This window comes from Cajanus cajan, chromosome 3 (genome assembly GCF_000230855.2).
Source record: "Cajanus cajan strain Asha chromosome 3, NIPB_CcT2T_4, whole genome shotgun sequence".
In the NCBI taxonomy this organism is placed as follows: Eukaryota; Viridiplantae; Streptophyta; class Magnoliopsida; order Fabales; family Fabaceae; genus Cajanus; species Cajanus cajan.
The window spans coordinates 5,937,018-5,959,848 of NC_138519.1; the positions used below are offsets into that span (position 1 = coordinate 5,937,018).

The 22,831-nt window shown below is 34.7% G+C and overlaps 1 protein-coding gene and 1 non-coding gene across 2 annotated transcripts; both read left to right on the forward strand.

Moving 5' to 3' along the window:
- The first annotated feature begins 16,547 nt into the window (after window positions 1-16,547).
- LOC109792435 (Cox19-like CHCH family protein) lies at window positions 16,548-19,973 on the forward strand. Its single transcript, XM_020351851.3, has 3 exons — window positions 16,548-16,694; window positions 16,772-16,978; window positions 19,623-19,973. The coding sequence occupies exons 2-3, from the start codon at window positions 16,791-16,793 to the stop codon at window positions 19,753-19,755; spliced, it is 321 nt and encodes a 106-aa protein (XP_020207440.1). The 5' UTR covers window positions 16,548-16,694; window positions 16,772-16,790; the 3' UTR covers window positions 19,756-19,973.
- A 1,291-nt stretch (window positions 19,974-21,264) lies between these two features.
- On the forward strand, window positions 21,265-21,338 carry TRNAV-AAC (transfer RNA valine (anticodon AAC)). Its single transcript has one exon. It is a non-coding gene; the product is annotated as a tRNA-Val (tRNA).
- Window positions 21,339-22,831: the final 1,493 nt, after the last annotated feature.

Genomic DNA, 22,831 nt, shown 5'->3' on the forward strand with positions numbered 1-22,831 from the left:
GGAAATTTCAATGCCTTAGTTAGGGATAAAATAATTTGGGTGTGGATCTACCATAATATTGATATCATTAACTAAACTTATATAAAATTAACCTACTGACTACCTCCAAGTATTACACAGTTAGCTTTCTAATAATCAGTTAAGAATTTTTACTCCTCGATTTCATACCTTACTTAAATTAGTCACTTCTAAACTAATACAAACATATAGTGAATTATTAATTTCTAGGATTTAAGTACACATATCAAATATTTACCTTAACTTTAGAACATCTCTAATCGTGCAATAATTATTTTTGAGTTGCTTAACTCATTTTTGATGGGTTACAACGTCATATGAGATTTGAGAACTTCAACAAATTTTCTCACTAATAATATGTAAATCTTAAGAATTTAAAATCAATTGTAAAACTATCTCATAATTCTTCAAAATTGTTTATAACACCGCATATATAAGTAATTTTTTTTACATACATATATAAGTAATTGTTATTATATATAAGAATTGTCATGTTAATTGCACCGATTAGTGTTGGGGAATAATAAGTTACCTGTCGAAATTGAGTTAAATTATCCAAAAAAGTATGCATTGTAGTTGTAGGTGAGTTAATATGGGTTTCGAGTTAAATAGTTTTTTTTATAAAAAAAAAATCAATTTTCTGTGAATAATTTTAGTCATGTGTGGGTGGAAAAAGAAAATTGAAACTCATACCCACCTTATTAATAAAATAACTAAATTTGGATTGATGATAATATAGTCAAGACACATAAGTACTTCTTTTACAATTTTTATCATATAATGTGAAAATTTACATTGTACAATATTTATACACATAAATTTTTAACTGAAAAACTCTTGATTGATAAGGGAAAAACTAAAGGTAGGACTAGAAAAATATTTTCACTAAGTGAGGGGAAATTATAATCTCTCTCTAAATACAATGAGAGAATAATAACACACTCTTATAATAGAAGAATACACTCTCATAAAATCAGTCTAATTTCAAACTTTTAAATGAAGAGTTACAATTTGAAATGATGAAAATATGCGTACGAAATGTTATTTATGGGAAACGAAGAGAGTGTGATTATTAAATGCATGTAGACAATTTAATGTTTGCCTTCCTATTTTTTTTATTTTTTATTTACTTTGTTGCCACAAAATAACTCACTAGTGGAAAAAAGGCTTTTAAAATCGGTTATTTTTAATTTTTAAAATCAGTTCCGTAACCGATTTTAAAAGAGCCGATTTTAAAAGTTAGACTTTTAAAATCGGTTAAATAACCGATTTTAAAAGTCAACTTTTAAGATCGGGTATATAACCGATCTTAAAAGTGCTGGGTCCGAAAAAAAATTAAACTAGAACGGGTCGTTCCAAAACTAAAACGGGCCGTTCTAGGTTCACAAAAAAGGTTACTTGAAGAACGACACCAAAACGGCCCGTTCTCTTTGCAGTACGGGCCGTTCTGCAAGGAGAAAAGGTCGTCCTCCATGAAAAACGGGCCGTTCTGCAAGGAAAACGGGCCGTTCTGAAAGAAGAATGGGTCGTTCTCCTTGAAGAACAGGCCATTCTCCTTGCAGAACGAGCCGTTCCAGATTCGAAATTTACCCAAAATAAACCTACAACGAAAATAGAAACAACAGAAAAGCATGAGAAAACGAAAAAGAGACACAAGAAAAGCATGAAAAGACAAAAACGAAAACGAAAATGACAACAAAATTTACCTTATTGGAGACTTTAGAAAATGAGAGCGTGAGAGAGTCAAAAAAGGAATGGAGGGAAAGATTAAAGAGAATGAGAATGGAGGGAAATATAAAAGGTTTTTAACGATACTTTTAAAATCGGTTATTTAAGAACTGATTTTGTATACTACATACAAAATCGGTTCTGAAATAACCGATTTTAAAAGTAACACTTTTAAAATCGATAATAAAATAACCGATCTTAAAAGTACTTTTAAGATCGATTAAATTTTAACTGATCTTAAAAGTGTTCATATTATTTACAAAATTTCCACTGCGTCATTTTTAAGATCGGTTACCTTGTAACCGATCATAAAACTTCGATTTTAAATCCAATTTTTGTACTAGTGACTTTACATTCACACAACTTCATATAACTTAGCTTTAATAATGAATTTGTATAAGACACCAAGAACTTCATAAGTAAACTTTCGACAAAGACATTCTTATCTTTTAAATTAACCTAGTGTTTTTTGTAACACTCTTTTATTCCAAATGAATTCTGGAAAATAAAATAAATATAATAATAATAATAATAATAAATCTTTTCTCAATAATACTTAGTAAAAAGTTCACAAAATTGTATATGTCTGTTAGGCTTACTCGAAAAATGCATGAGTCGAAATTTACATGTATGACACTGCTCGAAAAGAAGGTAAATGGTCAAACACCTACTATGAATAGGGTAGAAATCTTGTTCGTTCATGCTCGAAATCGAAGGGAAGTGGTTCGAGTCGAACAATGATGGGTTCGAAAAACAGAAGTTATTGGAGGTTACTCGTAGTTGCATCAAGGTAGTTATTAAACTGCAGAAACAAGACACGTGGGAAGAAACGGTTATGAGAAGTTATGCCCCAAACCCACGTAACAAGCATAATGGATAGCGGTTATTCCCCATAATGACACATGCATCAAGTTAACTGCTCTTGAATGGTGCTATAAATATGCAAAAGGTAGTCATTTGCAGAGGTCGGAAAACTCATACTTGAACTGAACTCTCAAGCACTCTCTGCCTGAGCATATGGCTTTCGTGCAAGGAATTATTTTTGGGTATGGCTACTTCTCGGCCACTTTTCTTTTCTCTCTTTAGGATTAGAATTAGCATAGTTTCCTTTTGTTAATCACGTAGTTTAGTTGCATAATTATGCTTCGGCATTTTAATTGTAATTCTATGCAAGTGAACCATGATCTGTATTGCTAATATATGTATTGTTCATTCTGTTCATTTGAGTATCTATGTGCATGAAAATTATTACTTGTTAATTATTAATGAATATCTAGAAATAAGTAATTATTAATCTCTCTCTACTCCATGTTCTCTTGTTCTTCAAAAGTCAAAACGAAATATACCTAAATTGAAACGTTTGTCGTGCTAGTTCGAATAAAAAGAATCCATAAACGAATTCCACCGTAAACAAATTGGCACGCCCAATGGGCCCCGTTTAAATTGCAAACATAACTGGACTAGTTTTAGGTATGCATGTTGTATGAGACTTAGGAGTGGAAGAACCATGTCTACGTCTAATAGTAGGAGAGAAATAAATAACGATAATCAAGCAGACGTAGAACACCAAGCAAATCCCAATCCTGACAATGTGATTAATGTGACAAGGGGGGCAACATCTTCCCCTGTTGTGCTCGAAAATGTGCCTAGGCTTGAAAATGTGGCTAGACAAACTAATCTGACTCAGGAACTAGCCAATGTCACTAGAGAATATCCCTGGAGTATGCCACAGAATTGGCGAAATACTCAACCTGTACATGTCGAAATGCCAATCCCTTTCTTAGGACCTAACCCACAAATGCATGTATCCCCACAGGGATACAATCCTGGACCAAATGGTTTGGGTTTTGTCATGCAAGACCCATATCAACATGTAGGGACAAGTTAGGAAGGTTCCTTGATTCGACAGGGTAGTTATGTACCTACGTGTATTAGTAATCAAGCCATGATGGCTCTTCGACAACAGATGGACCATAGTAATCATGACATGGTCAATCTGTTGTCAACCCAAATGCATAATATAATGACGCCTTTGTATGAATTAATAAACAAAATAGGAGATAAATTGGGTGATGGACCACCTTCGAGAGCTATGAGTGCAAATTTGAACGAGATGGAAAATCTAGGTGGGAATGGAATGTTTCATCAAAATGTAATTTGACCTAATAGGAACACAAATGATAATTTAGATCGAATGGTTGAAAGGATACTAAACCGGTATGGTTTCGAGGTAGGTCGAACTGAACGTCCTTATTTTGTATCAGCCTTTCCAGATCATGTCACTCAAGTAGAACTACCTAGAGGGACAAAGGTCCCAAAATTCTCGAAATTCGCAGGAGAATTAAATGAATCTACGGTTGAACATATAGCTAGGTATGTAGTCGAATGTGGGGATTTAGCGAACAATGAGTATTTAAAAATGAAGTACTTTCCGAGTTCGTTAACTAAGCACGATTTTACATGGTTCACAACCTTACCTCCTAATTCGATTAATACTTGGGTTCAATTGGAAGGTAGTTTTCATGAATACTTTTTCAGAGAGGAAACGAAAGTTAGTATAGTCGATCTAATGAATGTTAAAAGACAAAGCCATGAAACATTAGATGACTATTTAAATAGGTTCAGGCAATTGAAATCGAGATGTTATACTAATATACCTGAACACGAATTAGTTAAGATTGCAGCAACATGGTTAGATTTCTCAATACGTAAAAAATTGGTAAATGAACAGTTGAGAGATATGGCTCAGTTAGCAGAAAAGGTTAGAAGGATCGAACAAATTAAGTTAGAAAAAGAAAGATTGAGAAAGTTTGATAGGTTTGTTCGAAAAGATAAGGTAGCCTATTTAGAAAATGCAGAAATAAATGAAGATGTTAATTATGAGATTTTGAGTGAAGATTTTGAGGTTAACCTAGCAGAGTTACGTCCTGGTCCTACGTATCAATGTCAAATGTTAAAACCAGGGGATAATATAGAAGGGAACTCGACCAAGAGATACAGTTTCGATGTCACTAAGGTAGATAAAATATTTGATATCTTATTAAAAGACAAACAAATTGTACTCCCAGAAAACCATAAAATTCCACCATTCGAGCAAAGAAAAGGGAAGAAATTTTGTAAATATCATAATATGTATGGTCATTGGACTAATAACTGTGTGCGTTTCAGGGATATGATCGAGAAAGCGATCATTGATGGTCGCCTTGCTTTTGAAGAAAAAGAAATGAAAGTAGACACTGATCCATTTGCTACTCACACTGGATATGTGGAACCAGTCTTGATGGGAATCAATATGGTCGAAGTCAATGTTGAGGATGATGAAAACATCGAGCCTATTTCTAATGAGAAACTCGAAGAACTGATGGATGACTTTGCTAAAGAGGAAGAATCGATTTATCCAAAAGAAGGAGACAGTTTAGTTGAGTTTCTGTCAAAGAAAAAGGAAGCTGATAGGGAGGTTATGTTGTGTCCTCGATGCAGTGCTGTCTTCGACAGAGCTGCTGCTAAGGCTTTCGAGGAATCAGAAATGATGAGGAGCTACAAGGCTGAGAAACTTCGAGAAAAGCCTAAGTTTAATGCTGGGTCGAGTGCTGGGTTGACCATGAGGCAGGTTCACATGCCTCAGTATAATGCTCCGGTGGGAAAGATGGAAATGTATAATTCATCGAAATTCGGCAATACTTTTGTGCCGAATGCAAATGTTCCTGTAGGAAAATGGACTGCCCCACCAAGGCCAGTGATTGGTGGAATGGGTCGAGGGAAGCAGGTGATGAATTATGCTGGACACCCAGTGCAGGGAACTCCTGGAAAATTTTCAAATATAGCTGCAGGGCCTGGTAGATTCTCGACTGGAAGTTATGGGTGTGGTTTTCGACAGCCCTTTAATAACTTAACCAAAACTCAGTGGAGGAGGCAGCAAAGGATGCGAAAGGCTACCTTTGAAGGGTTCAGAGGGAACCATTTTTCGATTCCTGTACCTCAAAAGGGGGAACCCTCACGAAAATTCATCGAGGACGATGAGGATCTGATAACTGATTATTTCGAGAGCGGTTTCGATGATTCCCTGGAAGACATTTGTGGGATAGTATCAATTCTGCCGTCTGAGTATGCTGGGGCTATGGAATCTGTGAATGAGCAGGAGGACATTCATCGAGAATATTTTTTCGATAAACCCAATTATGAGTCCAAAATTGTTTGGGTCAATCAAATCTCGAGGGTTATTCCTAAATTTAACTCAGTTGTGTTCGATTCCCCTACTGAAGAGATGAAAGGCCACCTTAAGCCTCTATTGCTCACTTTGATGATCGAAGGGCACGAGGTGAATAAGGTTTTGGTTGATGGAGGTGCAGCTATGAATATATTGCCGAGGACCATGATAAAGAGGTTTGGGAAGTCTACGGCTGAGTTGAAGCCTCACAATATATTGATTTCAGACTATGCGGGAAAGTCTTCACACCCTGAGGGTATGATTCTGCTTGATGTCCAGATCAGAAGTGTGAAGAGGACTACTATGTTTATAGTAACTCCATCAAAGGCAAACTTTAACGTCTTGTTAGGTCGAGAATGGATTCATGGGGTCAGGGCTGTTCCTTCGACAGTACACCAAAAGATTTTCTTCTGGAATGATGACGAAGGTTTGGAAGTCCTCGACGCAGACCAAAAGGCTTATGAGGTAGGTATGTACTTTGCTGACCAACAATTAACTGCATTTGCAAAGACCAAGCCGTTCGATGCCTACAATGCTGGAGTGATGGATGAAGAAGAGGGAGTTAAAAAGATTTTTTTCTGGGACGTAAAGAGAGGTTTTGTGATTCGAGTCGTAAAAGATTCGGCTCCCATTGAGGATAGAAGGACGAAGATCCATATTCGAGCTTCTTAGCTCGAATATCGGCCTACATGGCCGATCGAACGGCCAACATGGCCGAGGAAGATCAAGACAGGGGAGTACATTCAAATGAAGTTGGGATTGATAAGAATAGTACGGCCAATTTGGCCGAAGAAAAACAAAAAACAAAGAAAGAAGGTATGGACTTCAAAGTTGAAAAGAATGAAGAAAAAGAAAAAACAAAGAAAAATCAAAGGGACAAAGAGGTCTCGAAAGAAAAAGAAGAAAAAACAGAAGTTGAAATGGACCAGGAGTTCGAAAATGTAAAAGAGCACAAAGAGCAAGAGTCAGAACTAGGGATGGCAAACATACCCGTACCCGCGGGTAATACCCGAACCCGTCCTGACTTTGACGGGGAATACCCGGTTTGACCGGGTACGGGTACGGTTATGGGTAAAACCCGATATATTAAATCGGGTACGAGTACGGGTACGTGTATGTACTTACCCGCCCCGTACCCGTACCCGTACCCGTCCCCGTTCTCATTTTTAATTTAATACTCACTTTCAATTTAATTATATTAAAAAATTTTAATATTTTTTTATATATGATTATTTATTATAATATAAGATAAAGAAATAACTTAATTATAATTATAATATAATAAAAAAATAATTTAAAAATATCATTTTTTTTTATAAAAAACAAAAAATAAAAAAAAAATTGACGGGTACGGGTACGGGTACGGGTATACCCGATACCCGACGGGGACGGGGATGTGGATGAAAATCTATACCCGACAGGTATGGGGACGGGGACGGGGACGGGGATGAGTTTAACTCGCGGGGACGGGAACGGGTATCATGAAACCCGTACCCGCCTCGCCCCGTTGCCATCCCTAGTCAGAACTCAAGTTAGATTGTATTTTCGATGATTCACCGTTGGGATTCGAAAGAGCAACCAAGGAAGAACATAAATTAGAATCTCAGGATCCACTTGAGTAAATTAACTTGGGAACTGTCGAAAGTAGAAAGGTAACTTATATTAGCAAGCTCTTGCAAGGAGAATTAAAGGAGGAATTAATTCGAGTACTGCACGATTATAAAGACTGCTTTGCATGGGATTATGACGAAATGTCGGGATTAGATCGAGGATTGGTGGAACATAGGTTACCTATGATTCCCGGAAAGAAACCTGTCAAGCAAAGCTCTCGAAGGTTCGCTCCTGAAGTAATCGAAAAAAATCAAGGAAGAAATTGAGAGATTACTGAAAGCAAAGTTTATTAGAACTTCGAGGTATGCTGAGTGGATATCGAATGTCGTGCCAGTTATGAAGAAGAATGGAAAACACAGGGTATGCATTGATTTTCGAGATCTCAACACAGCAACCCCCAAAGATGAATATCCTATGCCCATCGCTGAAACTATGATAGACGTTGCTGCAGGTAATGAAATTATGAGTTTACTTGATGGTTATTTTGGATATAACCAAATTTATATTGCAGCTAATGATATATCGAAAACTACTTTTCGATGTCAATGTGCTTTAGGCGTCTATGAATGGGTGATGATGCCGTTTGGATTAAAAAACGCAGGTGCCACTTATCAGAGGGCAATGAATTTGATATTCCATGATTTAATTGGTAAGTTTGTATTGATGATATAATTGTTGGGTCGAAAAAAAAGGAGGATCACCTACGCCATTTAAAATTATCTTTTGAGAGAATGAGAAAACATGGTTTAAAAATGAATCCACTGAAATGTGCTTTTGGTGTTACAGCGGGAGAGTTTCTGGGATTTGTCATACACCAGAAAGGAATTGAAGTGAATCGAAACAAGACTAAAGCCATCATGGAGACTAAACCTCCATCGAACAAGAAAGAACTTCAATCTCTCCTAGGTAAAGTAAACTTTCTGAGAAGATTTATATCGAACTTGTCTAGCAAAACTAAAGTATTTTCTCCTCTTTTACGTTTGAAAAAGGAGCAAGAATTTTGATGGAATGAAGAGCACCAAAAGGCGTTCAATGAAATCAAAGTTTATTTGGCTCATCCTTCAGTGCTTGCACCACTCTCTAAAGGAAAGCAACTGAAGTTGTACATCTCAGCTAGCGATTCGACTATTGTGGGCATGCTGGCGCAAGATGATGATAATGGCATTGAGAGAGTCATTTATTATTTAAGTCGAATGTTAGTAGGAGCAAAAACTAGATATACTTCTTTAGAGAAATTATGTTTAAGTCTTTATGTTGCTTGTACAAAGTTGAAATATTATCTTAGGCCTTGTGTTGTTGTAATATTTTGTCGAAGTAATGTGATTAAGTATATGTTGTGCAAACCTGTTTTACATTCTCGAGTTGGCAAATGGGCACTTGTGTTAACTGAATATTCATTAACTTTCGAGCCGTTAAAAGCAACTAAGGGACAAGTAATTGCAGATTTTCTTGCGGATCACTCGAAAGAAACTAAAGAAGTTATTTACTTAACCACTAAACCTTGGCAACTATTTTTCGATGGCTCGAAACATGAATTAGGCACTGGGATAGGTCTGTTAATTATTTCCCCCAAAGGGATCCTGACTAAATTATCATTAACCACATACAGAGGATACTCGAACAATGAAACTGAGTACCAGCCACTCATAATGGGACTCAAAATTCTCAAAGAGTTAGGTGCTAGGAATGTATCAATTCGGGGTGATTCACAACTAGTCATCAAACAACTAACTCAAGAGTATAAGTGTTTAAACGAAAAATTAATTGAATTCAAAACTCGATTTGTACAGTTACTTAATGCGTTCGATGAAGTTGAGTTACAACATATTCCTCGAGACTCGAATACCATCGCAAATGAATTGGCTCAAGTGGCATCAGGGTATAAAGTAAGTAAGGAGTGTCTCGAATCTCTAATTCATACAAAAAATGAGTTGTTAGGCCATCTAGAAACGCTAAGTGTTAGCTCCTCGAGTCAACGAGATTGGAGAAATGATTTGAGAGAGTACTTGCAAAATCCAAATATAAAAGTCGAAAGAAAAATTAAACTCCAAGCCCTCAATTATGTCTTGTTAAATAATGAATTATATAAAAGAGGTTTCGACGGAGTTTTATTCAAATGCCTTGGAAATCATGAGAGTTACATAGCTATGGCAGAAGTACATGAAGGTATCTGTGGTGCACATCAAGCAGGTGAAAAAATGAAGTGGACTTTGTCGAGGAAAGGCTTCTATTGGCCAACCATGATTAAAGATTGCATCGAATTCGCAAAGAGTTGTGAGGAATGCCAAAGACATGGGCCAATATAAAGGGTACCTCCAAGTGAATTGCATTCAATCATTAAACCATGGCATTTCGAGGCTGGGCAATCGACATAATAAGGCAAATACACCCGCCTTCCTCGAAAAATCATAAATATATATTGGTTGCCATAGATTATTTTACAAAATGGGTCGAGGCAATTCCCTTGAAAGAAGTTGAGCAAAAAGACATAATTGATTTTGTCGAAGATCACGTTATAACGAGGTTTGGAATTCCCCAAAAAATTACTACTGATCAAGGCACAGTGTTTACGGGTCGAAAAGTTGCTCAATATGCTGAATCTCGAGGAATTAAATTGATAACTTCAACACCATATTATGCACAAGCAAATGGTCAAGTAGAAGCTGCTAATAAAGTAGTGATTGGTTTAATAAAGAAACATATCTCGAGCAAGCCTCGAAATTGGCATGAAACTCTTTTTCAAGTATTATGGGCTTACAGAAATTCTCCAAGAGATGCTACGAAAACTACCCCATATAAACTGGTGTATGGGCACGAAGTTATTCTTCCTATAGATATTAATTTGCAATCAATTCATATACAGAAACAAAATGAATTACCTATTGAGGATTATTGGAATTTAAATGTATGATGAATTGGTTTCTTTAGAGGAAGAAAGATTGATTGCATTGCAAAACCTTGTTCAACAAAAGGAAAGAGTCGAGAAATCGTACAATAAGAGAGTCAAAGCACGTAGTTTTCGAGTTGGTGACTTAGTGTTAAAAGTGATTCTTCCCATGGATCAAAAATCTCGACACTTTGGAAAGTGGTCTCCTAATTGGGAAGGTCCCTTTATAATCGAGCAAGTATATTCGAAAAACGCATACGTGATTAAAGAAATCGATTCAAATGTGAACAAAGTTATAAATGGAAAATATTTGAAACACTTTCATGAGAAAACAGAATGTTAAATAGTTGTTCATTATAAGCCAAAGAGAAATTGGAAAAATCAAGATTAAAAAATCTAATTATTACAAAACTTGGACTTGAAATCTGTAAAAGCCTTATAAGCTTCATCCAAGCTTTGTCTTCGAGTAACACATTGACTCTCCAGATGTTTCTTGTGCTCCAAAGTTTTGGCCAGTCTCGAAGAGAAAACCTTGCCTTCTTCCTTTAAGTTCTTCTGACGTTGCACAACGTCTTGACTTTGAGTCTTCAAAGCGGCTTGTTTCGAGCAGAGAATATTCAACTCATGCTGTAAGGCTTCGATGGATGCTGTGCAATCTACTTCCTCTTGCTGCAACTTCTTCAAAGCAGGAATCATTTCTTCTGTAGATTTCCTTATAGAGAGCAATTCTCGGCGAAGGTTCTCGAGTTTGGCACGGTCTCCCTCGCTTTCGACTTCAAACTGGGTTACTTCTTCAAAGGCAGTGGACCACTTAGCTCGAAGGTCCCAAGCCAGGCTGAAGGGATTGATAAATTCTTGAAGCTCCAGGTGAATCTCAGGAGGAAGGTCCGAATAAGTTAGCAAATCCTCCACCATCTGCTCCACTTCAGTCTTAAATTCTAGAATAAGGAAAGCTTGATCAAGGTCTTCCACATACGCCTTCGATCGAAAGGATTCGAGCAAAGGTTGATAAGACGGAGTTGTCTCAGAAACTTGTTCAACAACTTTTTCTTTTTCCTTCTCCGACCCAGAAGGACCACTTGTCCAGTTGTCAAGGACGTCAAAAATACTGTTAATGTCCTCGTCCTCTTCATTAAAAAAACTCATCAAGTCCAAATTAGTTGAAGGGATTGAGGAAAGGGCCTGGACAGAAGATTCGACACCACCCTGGGTCGAAGGGGAAGTAGTGAAAGGCTTGGGAGACCCAGTCGAATCTGTAAAAAGATAAGAAACAATATATGTAAGACAATTTGTAAGGCCGCGAGGGTCATAACAAGAATGCAAAGTTAAAGAGATATACCCTTATTCGGACTGAAAAGAGGTTTTAGCTCGAAAGAAGGAGCTTCACCTTGGGAGGATTGGTGAGGAAGTTCTGTGGTCACTGGAGGCTCTGCCGTAGGAATCTTCTCCTCATCAATCTGAGGAGGAATCTCTATTGAAGCCATGATGGAGGCCATCTCGACGACATTGAGTTGAGGAGTGGCCAACTGCAAACAAATGATGAGATCAAAAGAAAATTAAGGAGAGATAGAAGAGTGAAAACCGAAGAAAATTGAACCGGCTGAGATGCCCCAGTGGAAATAGGAATGTCCTTTGACATCTCCCGAGAGGAGTCAATTTGAATGACTTCGACGTCCTATGATGAACAAATATCTTAGAAAAGTTGAAACAATGAGAGAATTCAATCGAAATCAAAAACGAAATGTACCTTAGGCACCGATTTCATGGCGTCTTTAAGAAGTTTCTCAACAGGAGGGTTCTGTGTTTTCTTAGGAAGAGGAACCGTTAATTTCCCCTTCCATTTATCGAGCTTTTTCGTGGTCGAGACCTAAAATTGAAAGGATAACCTTTATAGTCAAGACTCTACATAACAAATAACAGAATATTGAGGCAAGTTTACTTACAGTTTTGGTGCTGCCCGAGTCCACTTTTTGTTTTTTCGAGGTCTCAATACTCTGAAATTTAAGGATCAGCAAAGGTAAAGTGAATTAAACAAATCCAGAAATTTGATTAAAAGGGGTTAAATCGAAAAGATTCTTACCTTGGAACGTAGAGTAGCCTTGTCGGAAGCGGTCTTTCTTTTTCGACCTTTCAACCCCTTTACATCATCATTATCATCACTCTCCCAATCGGGAGTTTGTTCAACATGTTGTGGAACACGTTGGGAAATAGCAGCTGTATAAAGCAACATAGAAAGGAGATGAGATAAATACAATGAAAAATTTGAGAAATTTTCTGGGGTTATAGTCATTTACCAGGGGGAGGATTAGTGTTATCGACCCAACATAGTGGCCACCATCTTCTTCGAGGAAAATTGTACATGGAACATCTCGCGTAAGTAACTCGATTTTTTACGGGGACCGCTTTACGCTCGAGGTAAAGTGGGTCGAGTGTTTTTACCCAAGGGGGGTAAGACAAATATTTAGCTAAACCAAAAAGAGCATTCGGAAGAGGAGGTATATTTTTAGGACAAAATTTTTTGAAATTAGTTTTCCCTCGAGGATTAATTACCTTTTTCGAGCAGATGTTCCTCTGTACCATTTTCGATAGAGAGACAGATGCATCGAAGATGGTTCGACCCATGTTGTCAGGTCGATAACAGACTTTAAAAAATTGCTCGAATTGATAAATAATAGTTCGGTTCTTGAAAGTACCTGATTGTTTTGGTCCCTGCGAAGAAAGAGGAGAGTTGACCAGCTTCTTCAAAAAAGCATCAAAATCGAGGAGTTTATCTGCATAATAATGATACCACCATCGAAGATAACACCTTGAAACTAAGAAGAGGGGGAGAAATGGCATGGGGTGAGTTTAAGTTCTTTGTCAGGACGCAGAATAAACTCTAAAACTTCCTCATAATTCCTAGTTTCGACACAAATGTCAGCGTCAATACTCTCTTTTCGTCGAAGGGGAAGAGGCTTCATTTGACATAGACCAAATTGGCGGGAAAACATTTGAGGCTGGTAAGGATAGATCCTAACATCTTTTTGTCTCATACCAGAGATGATTACATCCCAAGATAGGAACCTAAACTAGATCTCAGCCGAATCTGAAGTAATATTTCCAACTTGGTTATTTTGTCGAAGCCAAGATGGGCCTGCCAAAGTGGGTCGAATGAAAGGAGCCAAATCTTCACTAAAGTCTGTAAAGCTGTGAATAGCGTCAATATATGTTGCAAAATTATCAATCGAGCGCTTTCGAGGGGTTAAAGTTGTCAAACAGGAACCCTCAAGTTCACAAGACGGAGTAAAGGTCGAAGTAAGAGAAAGCTTTTTCTCGAAGATGGCATTTAGCCATAGTTGAAGCAACCATAATGGGCCAGAGAGATTTCGAGGTCCAGATTCGCGAAATAGGCTTTCTGAAGCTTCGTCGAGGCAGGTATATAAAGATGCCAACAAAAGCTTGCTTAAACAGATTCTCTTTTTTAAATGTAAGGCCTGAGCTAGAGTATAGTAATATTTTGGCACTTGAAGAGAAGGGATACAAAAAACGCAAGCAGATAACCAGTACATTAAAAAGGCAATGTGTTCAGAATTCGAAACAAGGGTCCCAGGTTGCCCTACATGAGCGTTAATGAAAGCTAGATAGGTTTTCTTATCCTAGGTGATGGAAAGCTCTTTGATCAAAATCTCTTCCTCGAAGACATCAGGATATAACCTATCTACTATAGGGGTTAAGCCGGTTATTGCTGCAATATCCAAAAGGGTAGGACAAACGAACCCACAGGGGAACTCGAAGGCTCGCGTTTCTCTATTCCAAAAGAAAATTGCAGAAAGAAGCATTTGGGGGTCGAATAAATGTAGGTCAAATTTGGCAAGTTGAATGAACTCGAATATACCAGTTTCGACCCAAGAAGAACTCATTGCATTTTCTACACGAAGTAACCATTGTAGATGCCTATCTTTGATAGGGGGAAAAGCCCTAAAAATCTTAGTAGTATCTCTAAGTAAAGAAAGATCTATTTTTGACGAATGAATGAAGGGTAAAGTAGACGAGTCTTCAGGCAATAATGTATTCCCAAATTTTTTCTTGTTTTGACCAGCAAACGACCCTAAGAAAGCATGCATACTACCATCTGCAAGAGTAAAAGGGAGAAGAACCTGAGACTAAAAGATTTTAAGGCTTGCCTCCTCCATGCCTGGAATAGGGATGAAGGTATCATCCCCGTCGTTGACCTTGCAAACTTGCGCATGGGCCATCAGTAAAGGATTAGCCTGAGTAGAGGTTGTGGTGGCCATAGTTGTCACTGTGGCCGCGGTAGGAGATGTCACAGTGGCAAGAACAGGAGATGTTGCAAAGGCAGTAGTAGGAGAAACCGTGGATGCTACGGCGGTGGATGTTGACGCAGCGGAAGAGGCCATAATGCTCCAAGAACTTGAGAAGAGAGGAATGAAAGAGGGGTACAAGGTCACCGGAGAAGAAAGCCAAGATGCACGACAAGAAGAGAGCAAAGAGGGCAAAGAGTCTTGGGCGCGAAGGAAGAAAGTGATGAAAAGTAGATTTTACCTTAGGGTAAAAGAAGTTTTAACGGGCCTGGGGTGAAATAAAGCCCATGAATTAATTCAAATTTTAAATATAGGTGATAAAAACGGCCGCCAAAAATATATTGTGCATTGATTTAGGGTGCATTGATAGCATTGGGAAACGTAAACACGCGCTGTCAGGATAATTAATGTCCCATCAAACGGTCATAACGTCTATTACATTAAATGAATCGTCAGAATATAGGTTTTCATCGAAGAAATATAAAGTCATTCACTAATTAAGCAAGTCGACCGAAGATCGGAAAACAATTTTCGATAGGAATTCAAATCTCTCATCACAATGCTCACCAGATTGATATCCTAGGGGGGCATTTGTTAGGCTTACTGAGTCAAAACTTACATGCATGACACTGCTCGAAAATAAAGTAAATGGTCAAACACCTACTATGAATAGGGTAGAAATCTTGTTCGTTCATGCTCGAAATCGAAGGGAAGTGGTTCGAGTCGAACAATGATGGGTTCGAAAAACAGAAGTTATTAAAGGTTACTCGTAGTTGCATCAAGGTAGTTATTAAATTGCAGAAACAAGACACGTGGGAAGAAACGATTATGAGAAGTTATGCCCCAAACCCACGTAACAAGCATAGTGGATAGCGGTTATTCCCCATAATGACACATGCATCAAGTTAACTGCTCTTGAATGGTGCTATAAATATGCGAAAGGTAGTCATTTACAGAGGTTGGAAAACTCATACTTGAATTGAACTCTCAAGCACTCTCTACCTGCGCATATGGCTTTCGTGCAAGGAATTGTTTTTGGGTATGACAACTTCTCGGCCACTTTTCTTTTCTCTTTTTAGGATTAGAATTAGCGTAGTTTCCTTTTGTTAATCACGTAGTTTAGTTGCATAATTATGCTTTAGCATTTTAATTGTAATTTTATGCAAGTGAACCATGATCTGTATTGCTAATGTATGTATTGTTCATTCTGTTCATCTAAGTATCTATGTGCATGAAAATTATTATTTGTTAATTATTAATGAATATCTAGAAACAAGTAATTATTAATCTCTCTCTCCTCCATGTTCTCTTGTTCTTCAAAAGTCAAAACGAAATATACCTAAATTGAAACATTTGTCGTGCTAGTTCGAATAAAAAGAATCCATAAACGAATTTCACCGTAAACAATGTCACTTTCTTAAACCAAAGGGAATAAAACTAAACACAACCTCTTCAATAAAATTAATCTAACAATAAAATATAATTAAATAAAAACTCAACAATGTCACAACTCCTAAATAAAGCTCTTCTCCAATATACATTATAAGATCAAAATCCTTCTTTAAGGTTCTTTTCTTCAAACACATTTTTCTATACTTACTTTATTTATCAAAAATTTAAAATATTATTTATATATTTAAAAATATCTACTTATACAAAATTTAAATAAAATATATAAATAAATATAATATATATTTATATATAAATTTTATTATATATAATAAATATTTGAAGTAGATTAATAGAACTATATTATAGAAACTTTGCAAAAAAAATATATATATAAAAATTCAATTAGTTTTTTCTCTCCTCAAAAGTGCAATTACGATATTGCCCTTGAATGTCTTGTCCACTCCATGATGCACTTTGGGCACTCCTCACCTCACTGCGGAAGACTACCCTAATTGCCCTCTTCTCTCTCCACAAATCACTGCAATTCAAGGTAAAGCCTTCTCCGTTCTCAATTTTCTCGTTCCTTTTCAAACCCTAAGTAATCTTAATTAGCTTTTATTCAAACAGAAGGAGACTGATCAAGCAGATGGCGAGCGCTGTAGATGCGGCGGGAAACCCGATCCCCACATCGGCGGTGTTGATGGCATCGTCGAAGCACATTGGGATTAGGTGCCACTCCGAGAACTTGGAGTTTCTCAAGTGCAAGAAGAAGGATCAAAACCCCGAAAAGTGCCTCGATAAGGGTCGCGATGTTACTCGCTGTGTCCTTGGCCTGTGAGTTTTCTTCTTCTTTTTTTATTGTTATCTTTGCTCATTTACCTGGGTTCTGTTTGGTATTCAATTAAGTTTTCTTGATTTTTAGATTTTAACAATGCCTAGGGTTTGGAAAGTGAGTGCGTGTTTGGGTGAGACCAAATAAAATTGATTTTGAAGTGATGTGATTCATGTTGGGATGTTTTCGTTCTATAAGCATGTTGATAGTAAAAGGCACTATATAATTTTTTTTATTCAGAGCAAAAGTTGCTTCTACTCAAAATCAATTATGAAACCAGAATCAATTCCTCAATGTGGAACCAAACGTGTGAGTATTTAATGAAAATCGCGTTAACCGGTGTTAACTGGTATTTTTATGTGATTCTGGATGAGTGAACGTGAATCCAAACATGCAATTTATTTATGTTGTTTTGTTCATAAGTGGTTGTAAATGTCAATCTATTGTAAATTTTGAGAAGATGGAATTGTATTTGAAGATATTTGTAACATTCAGTTAGCTATTGTAATGCAAAACAATTCACTCCGCAAATGCTTAGGTGATTGATTTACTGCTTTTACCATTGGGTCTAGGGTCAGGAGGCAAAAGTTTGTTTTGTTTATTTTTGTAAAGAAATTGAGTGTGGCAGTAGCATCACTCAATCTATATTGAAGATCCTGTTTTTTGGGGAAAGGGGGGGGGGGGGTTATTAGCTTGATATTTTATCTAATTCTTACATAAATCGAATCTCAGATTCAAAAGCCATTGACTAGTTTTATGAATATCCCTCATTTTTTGTGTTTTCCAGCTGGTCTTGTGATTTGTTCTGCATGCTTTGGACTACTTGTTGGAATTGTTGGTTGCATGTAGAAACTTAATTGAGTATGGCATTCAGTGAACATACAATTCTTTGAAAATGTTAGAGAAGCACAACTTTTATGAGAATTTTTAATAGAATGATTTGACATGCTTGTTGACATTTGGATGGGTAAGTGGTCCCTACCACATTATGCATCAAAAGATTACCCTTGAATCTAGATGAATCATGTCAAAATTTTGGGTGTCTTTTTTCTCATTGCATAGCATTTTTCTGTTGGAACTGACAAAATTCTGATAAAAAGGCACTGCTCAATATAAAGGGAAAATGTTGCCAGTTGCCACACAACTATAGGATGTGCAATGGAATATTGGAATTGAGTGTTAGGCAATAAAAAGCTAACACGAGAATAACTTAATGTAGTAGAGATGAGAATGATGTTGTCGATGAGTGAACATACTATACCAATGGATGCATTAGACAAGACTAAGACTCTAAGAGCGAATGCATTAGAGAGAAAGTTGGTATAGCACATATTGTAGAGAAAATAGTTGAATCTAGCCTTGGGCAGTTTGGATTTGTGTTGCGAAGACCTATAGAATCTTTAGTGAAGAGAGTAGATCAAATGGAGAGTGGCCTTACAACTAGATTAGAGGGGTGGGAGACCAATAAAAGTTAAAGGCGAATAGTTTAGAGGTGATTTGTTTATAGTCATGGTCCACAATTGAAAATTATGATGTCATTTGATTCATTTAACTGCCCCACCTAGTGGGAAAAAATTGGTTGTTGCTGACTAGCCTTACCCTATATACACACACGCACTCAAACTGAATTAGTGAAGAATCAACTTCTCATCTTTCTGAAGTTTCTATTTATCTTATTTTTTTTATAATGAGTTAACAATGTTTGTTTTTTTACCAAAAGAACAAATAAAAAATAGAGAGAGAAGTGCATAACTGTAGATGGCAGAGAACTGATATCTTATGTTCATTCATTTATTGTTTTACTTTTGGCCATGAAAAAAATGTCATTAGCCCCATATACCGCCCTTCTCTCTGTCTACTTGACAATGGAAATATAGAATGATGATATTTCAGTTGATATTAGAGTTGGAAACAAATGGAATGTGGCTCTATGCTTTAAGATGCTGCATTAGTATTAGAACTTGGGTGTTTGGAATGTCTTGGTCATTATTACATGAAAGTTTATTGTGGTTGTTTGCATATCAAATAATCATGTGGGTTCACCATCTCTGCTTTTGCTGATTTTGCATCCTTTTGGTATCAAATCCATGAATCATACGATTTTGTTCATAACTGATGTCTATGATAGTTTGTTATTTTGGAAGTACCATATATCTGATTGGGCGTTATAACAATAATAAAATATATACCATGTTTCAAACTCAAATTGTTATTGGTCCCCACATGCTATTACTCGTTTTTTTACGGACATTGAAGGTAGAAGGTTTCACACACCTTGTTGAATATTCTATTCCATGACTTAGCATCTTTGAGAATTTTTTTTTTTTTTTTTTGGTTATGAGGAAATGGTCTTTATCAATGCACAATGCATTCTGTTACAAAATACAAATAAAGTAATTAATTCATAATATTATTTTTGTGCACAATGATACATAGTTTCATATTATTCATTTCTATCTGTTAGACATTTGTTTTAAGATTCATGCAATTTTTTATGATTTATTTGATATTTTATAATTGAGCTTTCAGTATGATGACTCCTAACTACCATGGCTTTTGTCATTGTCTGATGCTTTCTCTGTTACACTTTTTGAATATTATCCTTGAGAATTTCTGAGTGATGGTGATTAAATGCTTGTTCTGCAGTCTGAAGGATCTACACCAAAAGTGCACAAAGGAGATGGATGAGTATGTTGGCTGCATGTATTACCATACAAATGAATTTGACTTATGTCGCAAAGAGCAGCAAGCTTTCGAGCAAAAGTGCTCTTTGGAATGAAATTATGCAGTGATGTTGTCTAAAATAATAGCACAGGCAATTTGGAGTGAGCAAATGCGCCTGTTTTCCCAAAATTCATTGACCTTTGCTGTTTGTATGACACTGTTGAAATCTTTACCATTGACTTATGTTGTCTAAATTTTTCTAGAAAAACGCTTCCAAGCAGGACCAAACAAATCCTCAAGCATAATAACTGACAAGAATTTTTTAAGTTAGAACATGCTTGTAATTTGATTTCTATGTCCGAAATATATATTTCTTGTGCTTAAGAAAATAATTTAGAATAGCTTGCCAAATGGCACAAATTTCTGGTGCCTTGGTTCCTGTCAACTGAAGTAGATTAGTAAAGAGTAAAGCTCAAACTGCTAGGAACACATACTACATTAGTTTCTATTGAACAAGGATAGCTAGCATAACGAAGATCAATGATGTACACGTGTTCCAGAGACATATTGTTACTGTTATAGTAGAAATTCAAAATTGTAGTTCATGTCATGTCAGTAATTTTATTTTAGATATTTTTGGTTTTAACTTGGTTTACTAGGTTGAAACTTGAAGTCTAATTAAGGTGAAAACATTCATTGAAGTCTATAGCAAACAAACTGTAACTAGTCCACTTTAGTTAGAGTTTATGCTTAGAACAAGAATAATACAAAGGTCTAGGTCTTAAGCTTCTTGTAACAATCGTGGGGCAGTAGAACAAGAACAATAACTACGTTGTAAAAAATTTAGTATACCGTTCGTCGTGCCCTAAACAATTACACCTCATCATATTTTTTTTGGGAGTGGTTAATGTTAGACGTAAAGTAATCAACTCGCGAACTAGCTTTTACGAAAGCGTTTATAAGGACTATATTCCAACCAAAAAGATTTTAAGAGTTCTTTTAATTTTTTATTTATCACATTATTTATGAATTAAAATTTGACATTTTTAACATAAATTATTAATAATTAAAAATAATCTTATATTATAATATAAATTATTTATCTTAAATAAAAAAATATGATTTACATGTATAAAAATATCTATTTATACAAATTTTCAAATATAGTAATTATTTGTATATAATTTATTATAAAATTTAGTTATATATAATAAATATTTAATCTGAAAATATACTTGCTAAAATACTAGTATAGATACTAAATTAGTTCTTAAAATAACAAGTATCAATTAATTTAGTTCTTAAAATTATAATTATAATTTTATTTTATTTTTCAAAAATAGCACCAGTAAATAAAAATATTTCTTAGGAGTAAATTAATCATACTTTAAGAATTGATGTAATACTCATTTAACTGATGCTTGTTACAGTGATTGTCAATAATCTTGTATGGATATTCATCAATAGTGTTAAAAACTCTTGTGTGGTAAAAATAATGTATCTCACATTTAGTGGCGCTCGACGGTATGTAATGAATTGAACTTTTTTTTAATAAAAACTGTTACCAGTATTTATTGGTTATATTATACAGTTCCTTAAAACAAGTAACGCAAATATAACAACAGGTGTCGTGGTGTAGTTGGTTATCACGTCAGTCTAACACACTGAAGGTCTCCGGTTCGAGCCCGGGCGACGCCAAAGTTTTATTTTTATTTTTTATTTTCATTTTATATCTAAAATAATGTATAATGGCTTGAAGGTAAATACTTCCTCCACCATTTGTGTAGTTATTATTTTTCTTTTTTTAATTAGCATTTTAGGATAAGTAATACATTGTTAAATATTTATTATATATAACTAAAATTTATAATAAATTATGCATGCAAATAAATATTGTGCTTGAAATATATAAATTATATTTAAAATTTGAATTAATAGATATTTTAATTATAAAAGTTATATTTTAAATTTATAATGAATAATTAATTTTTATATATAAATATATATATATATATATATATATATATATATATAAAATGTTTATCTACAAAAATGTTTTTAAAAAATTTTCATAGAGGAGAGAGGTTTTAGGAAGTCTTTTTACTTCAAATCTAATTCGATTTTTATTATAATTATTTGTAAATTATATTTTAATGTTTTAAAATAAATTATCAATAAATAAAAATAATTTTGTACTATCATATAAATTATTTATCATAAATTTAAAATATAATTTATATATTTAAAAATATTTGTTTATTTAAATTTTAAATATAATTTATATATTCAAATATAATATTTATTTATATACATAATTTATTATAAATTTTAATTATATATAATAAAAATTTAACTTGTGTATTGCATAGGATAAAATATTAGCTTCAATTGTAGCACCATATTATTTTAATTTATTGATATTTTATTTTTAAAATATTAAAATTTAATTTATAAATAATTGTGATAAATAAAAACTAAATTAGATATGTAATTAAAAAAATTCTTAAAAATGTTCTCACACAAGATAGTTGTTTGTGTTTAGTATACATATGTTAATTAAAATAAGAAAATAGTAAGATACAATGATAATTTAACCTTTTTATATAAATACGAATGATTATCTTATGAGAGTATTTATAGAGACTATTCTTCAACAAACAAATTTCTATGAATTCTACTAAATTCTTATCCAATTTTGTTTTTTTTTTACATATCATATTTATTTATTAATTAAATTTTAATATTTAAAAATAAATTATTAATAATTAAAAATAATTGTATACACCACAATATAAACCGGGCTAAATTGTATGTTTAGTTTCTTTATTCTTGTCAATCCGCAACTTTAGTCCTTCTATTTTAAAATATGGATATTTAGTCTTCTTAATTTTTAAAAATACTAAATTTTGATCATACTGTCAATTTGATATTTGTTAATTGTTAATTTTAATGTTCTTTACTGATTTATCATCAGTAATGGATGTGTTACTATTATGTTACATATTGAGATAAAAAAATTAGAAAATAACATACAAGCAACTTTGTTTGTATATATTTTAGCGAGTAATTGGTTTTTTATTTTATTAATAATTTGTATTTATATTTTTAATTTTTTTTATTTTTAAATATCATATTACTAAATGTCACATCATTTAAATATGGTTAAATGTTAAAACTCAATTATTAATAGA

Coding starts and splice junctions, on each gene's coding strand:
- LOC109792435 (XM_020351851.3), top strand. CDS start 16,791: ATGGCGAGCGCTGTAGATGCGGCGGGAAACCCGATCCCCACATCGGCG. Junction 16,979..19,622: donor ACTCGCTGTGTCCTTGGCCT/GTGAGTTTTCTT, acceptor CTTGTTCTGCAG/TCTGAAGGATCTACACCAAA.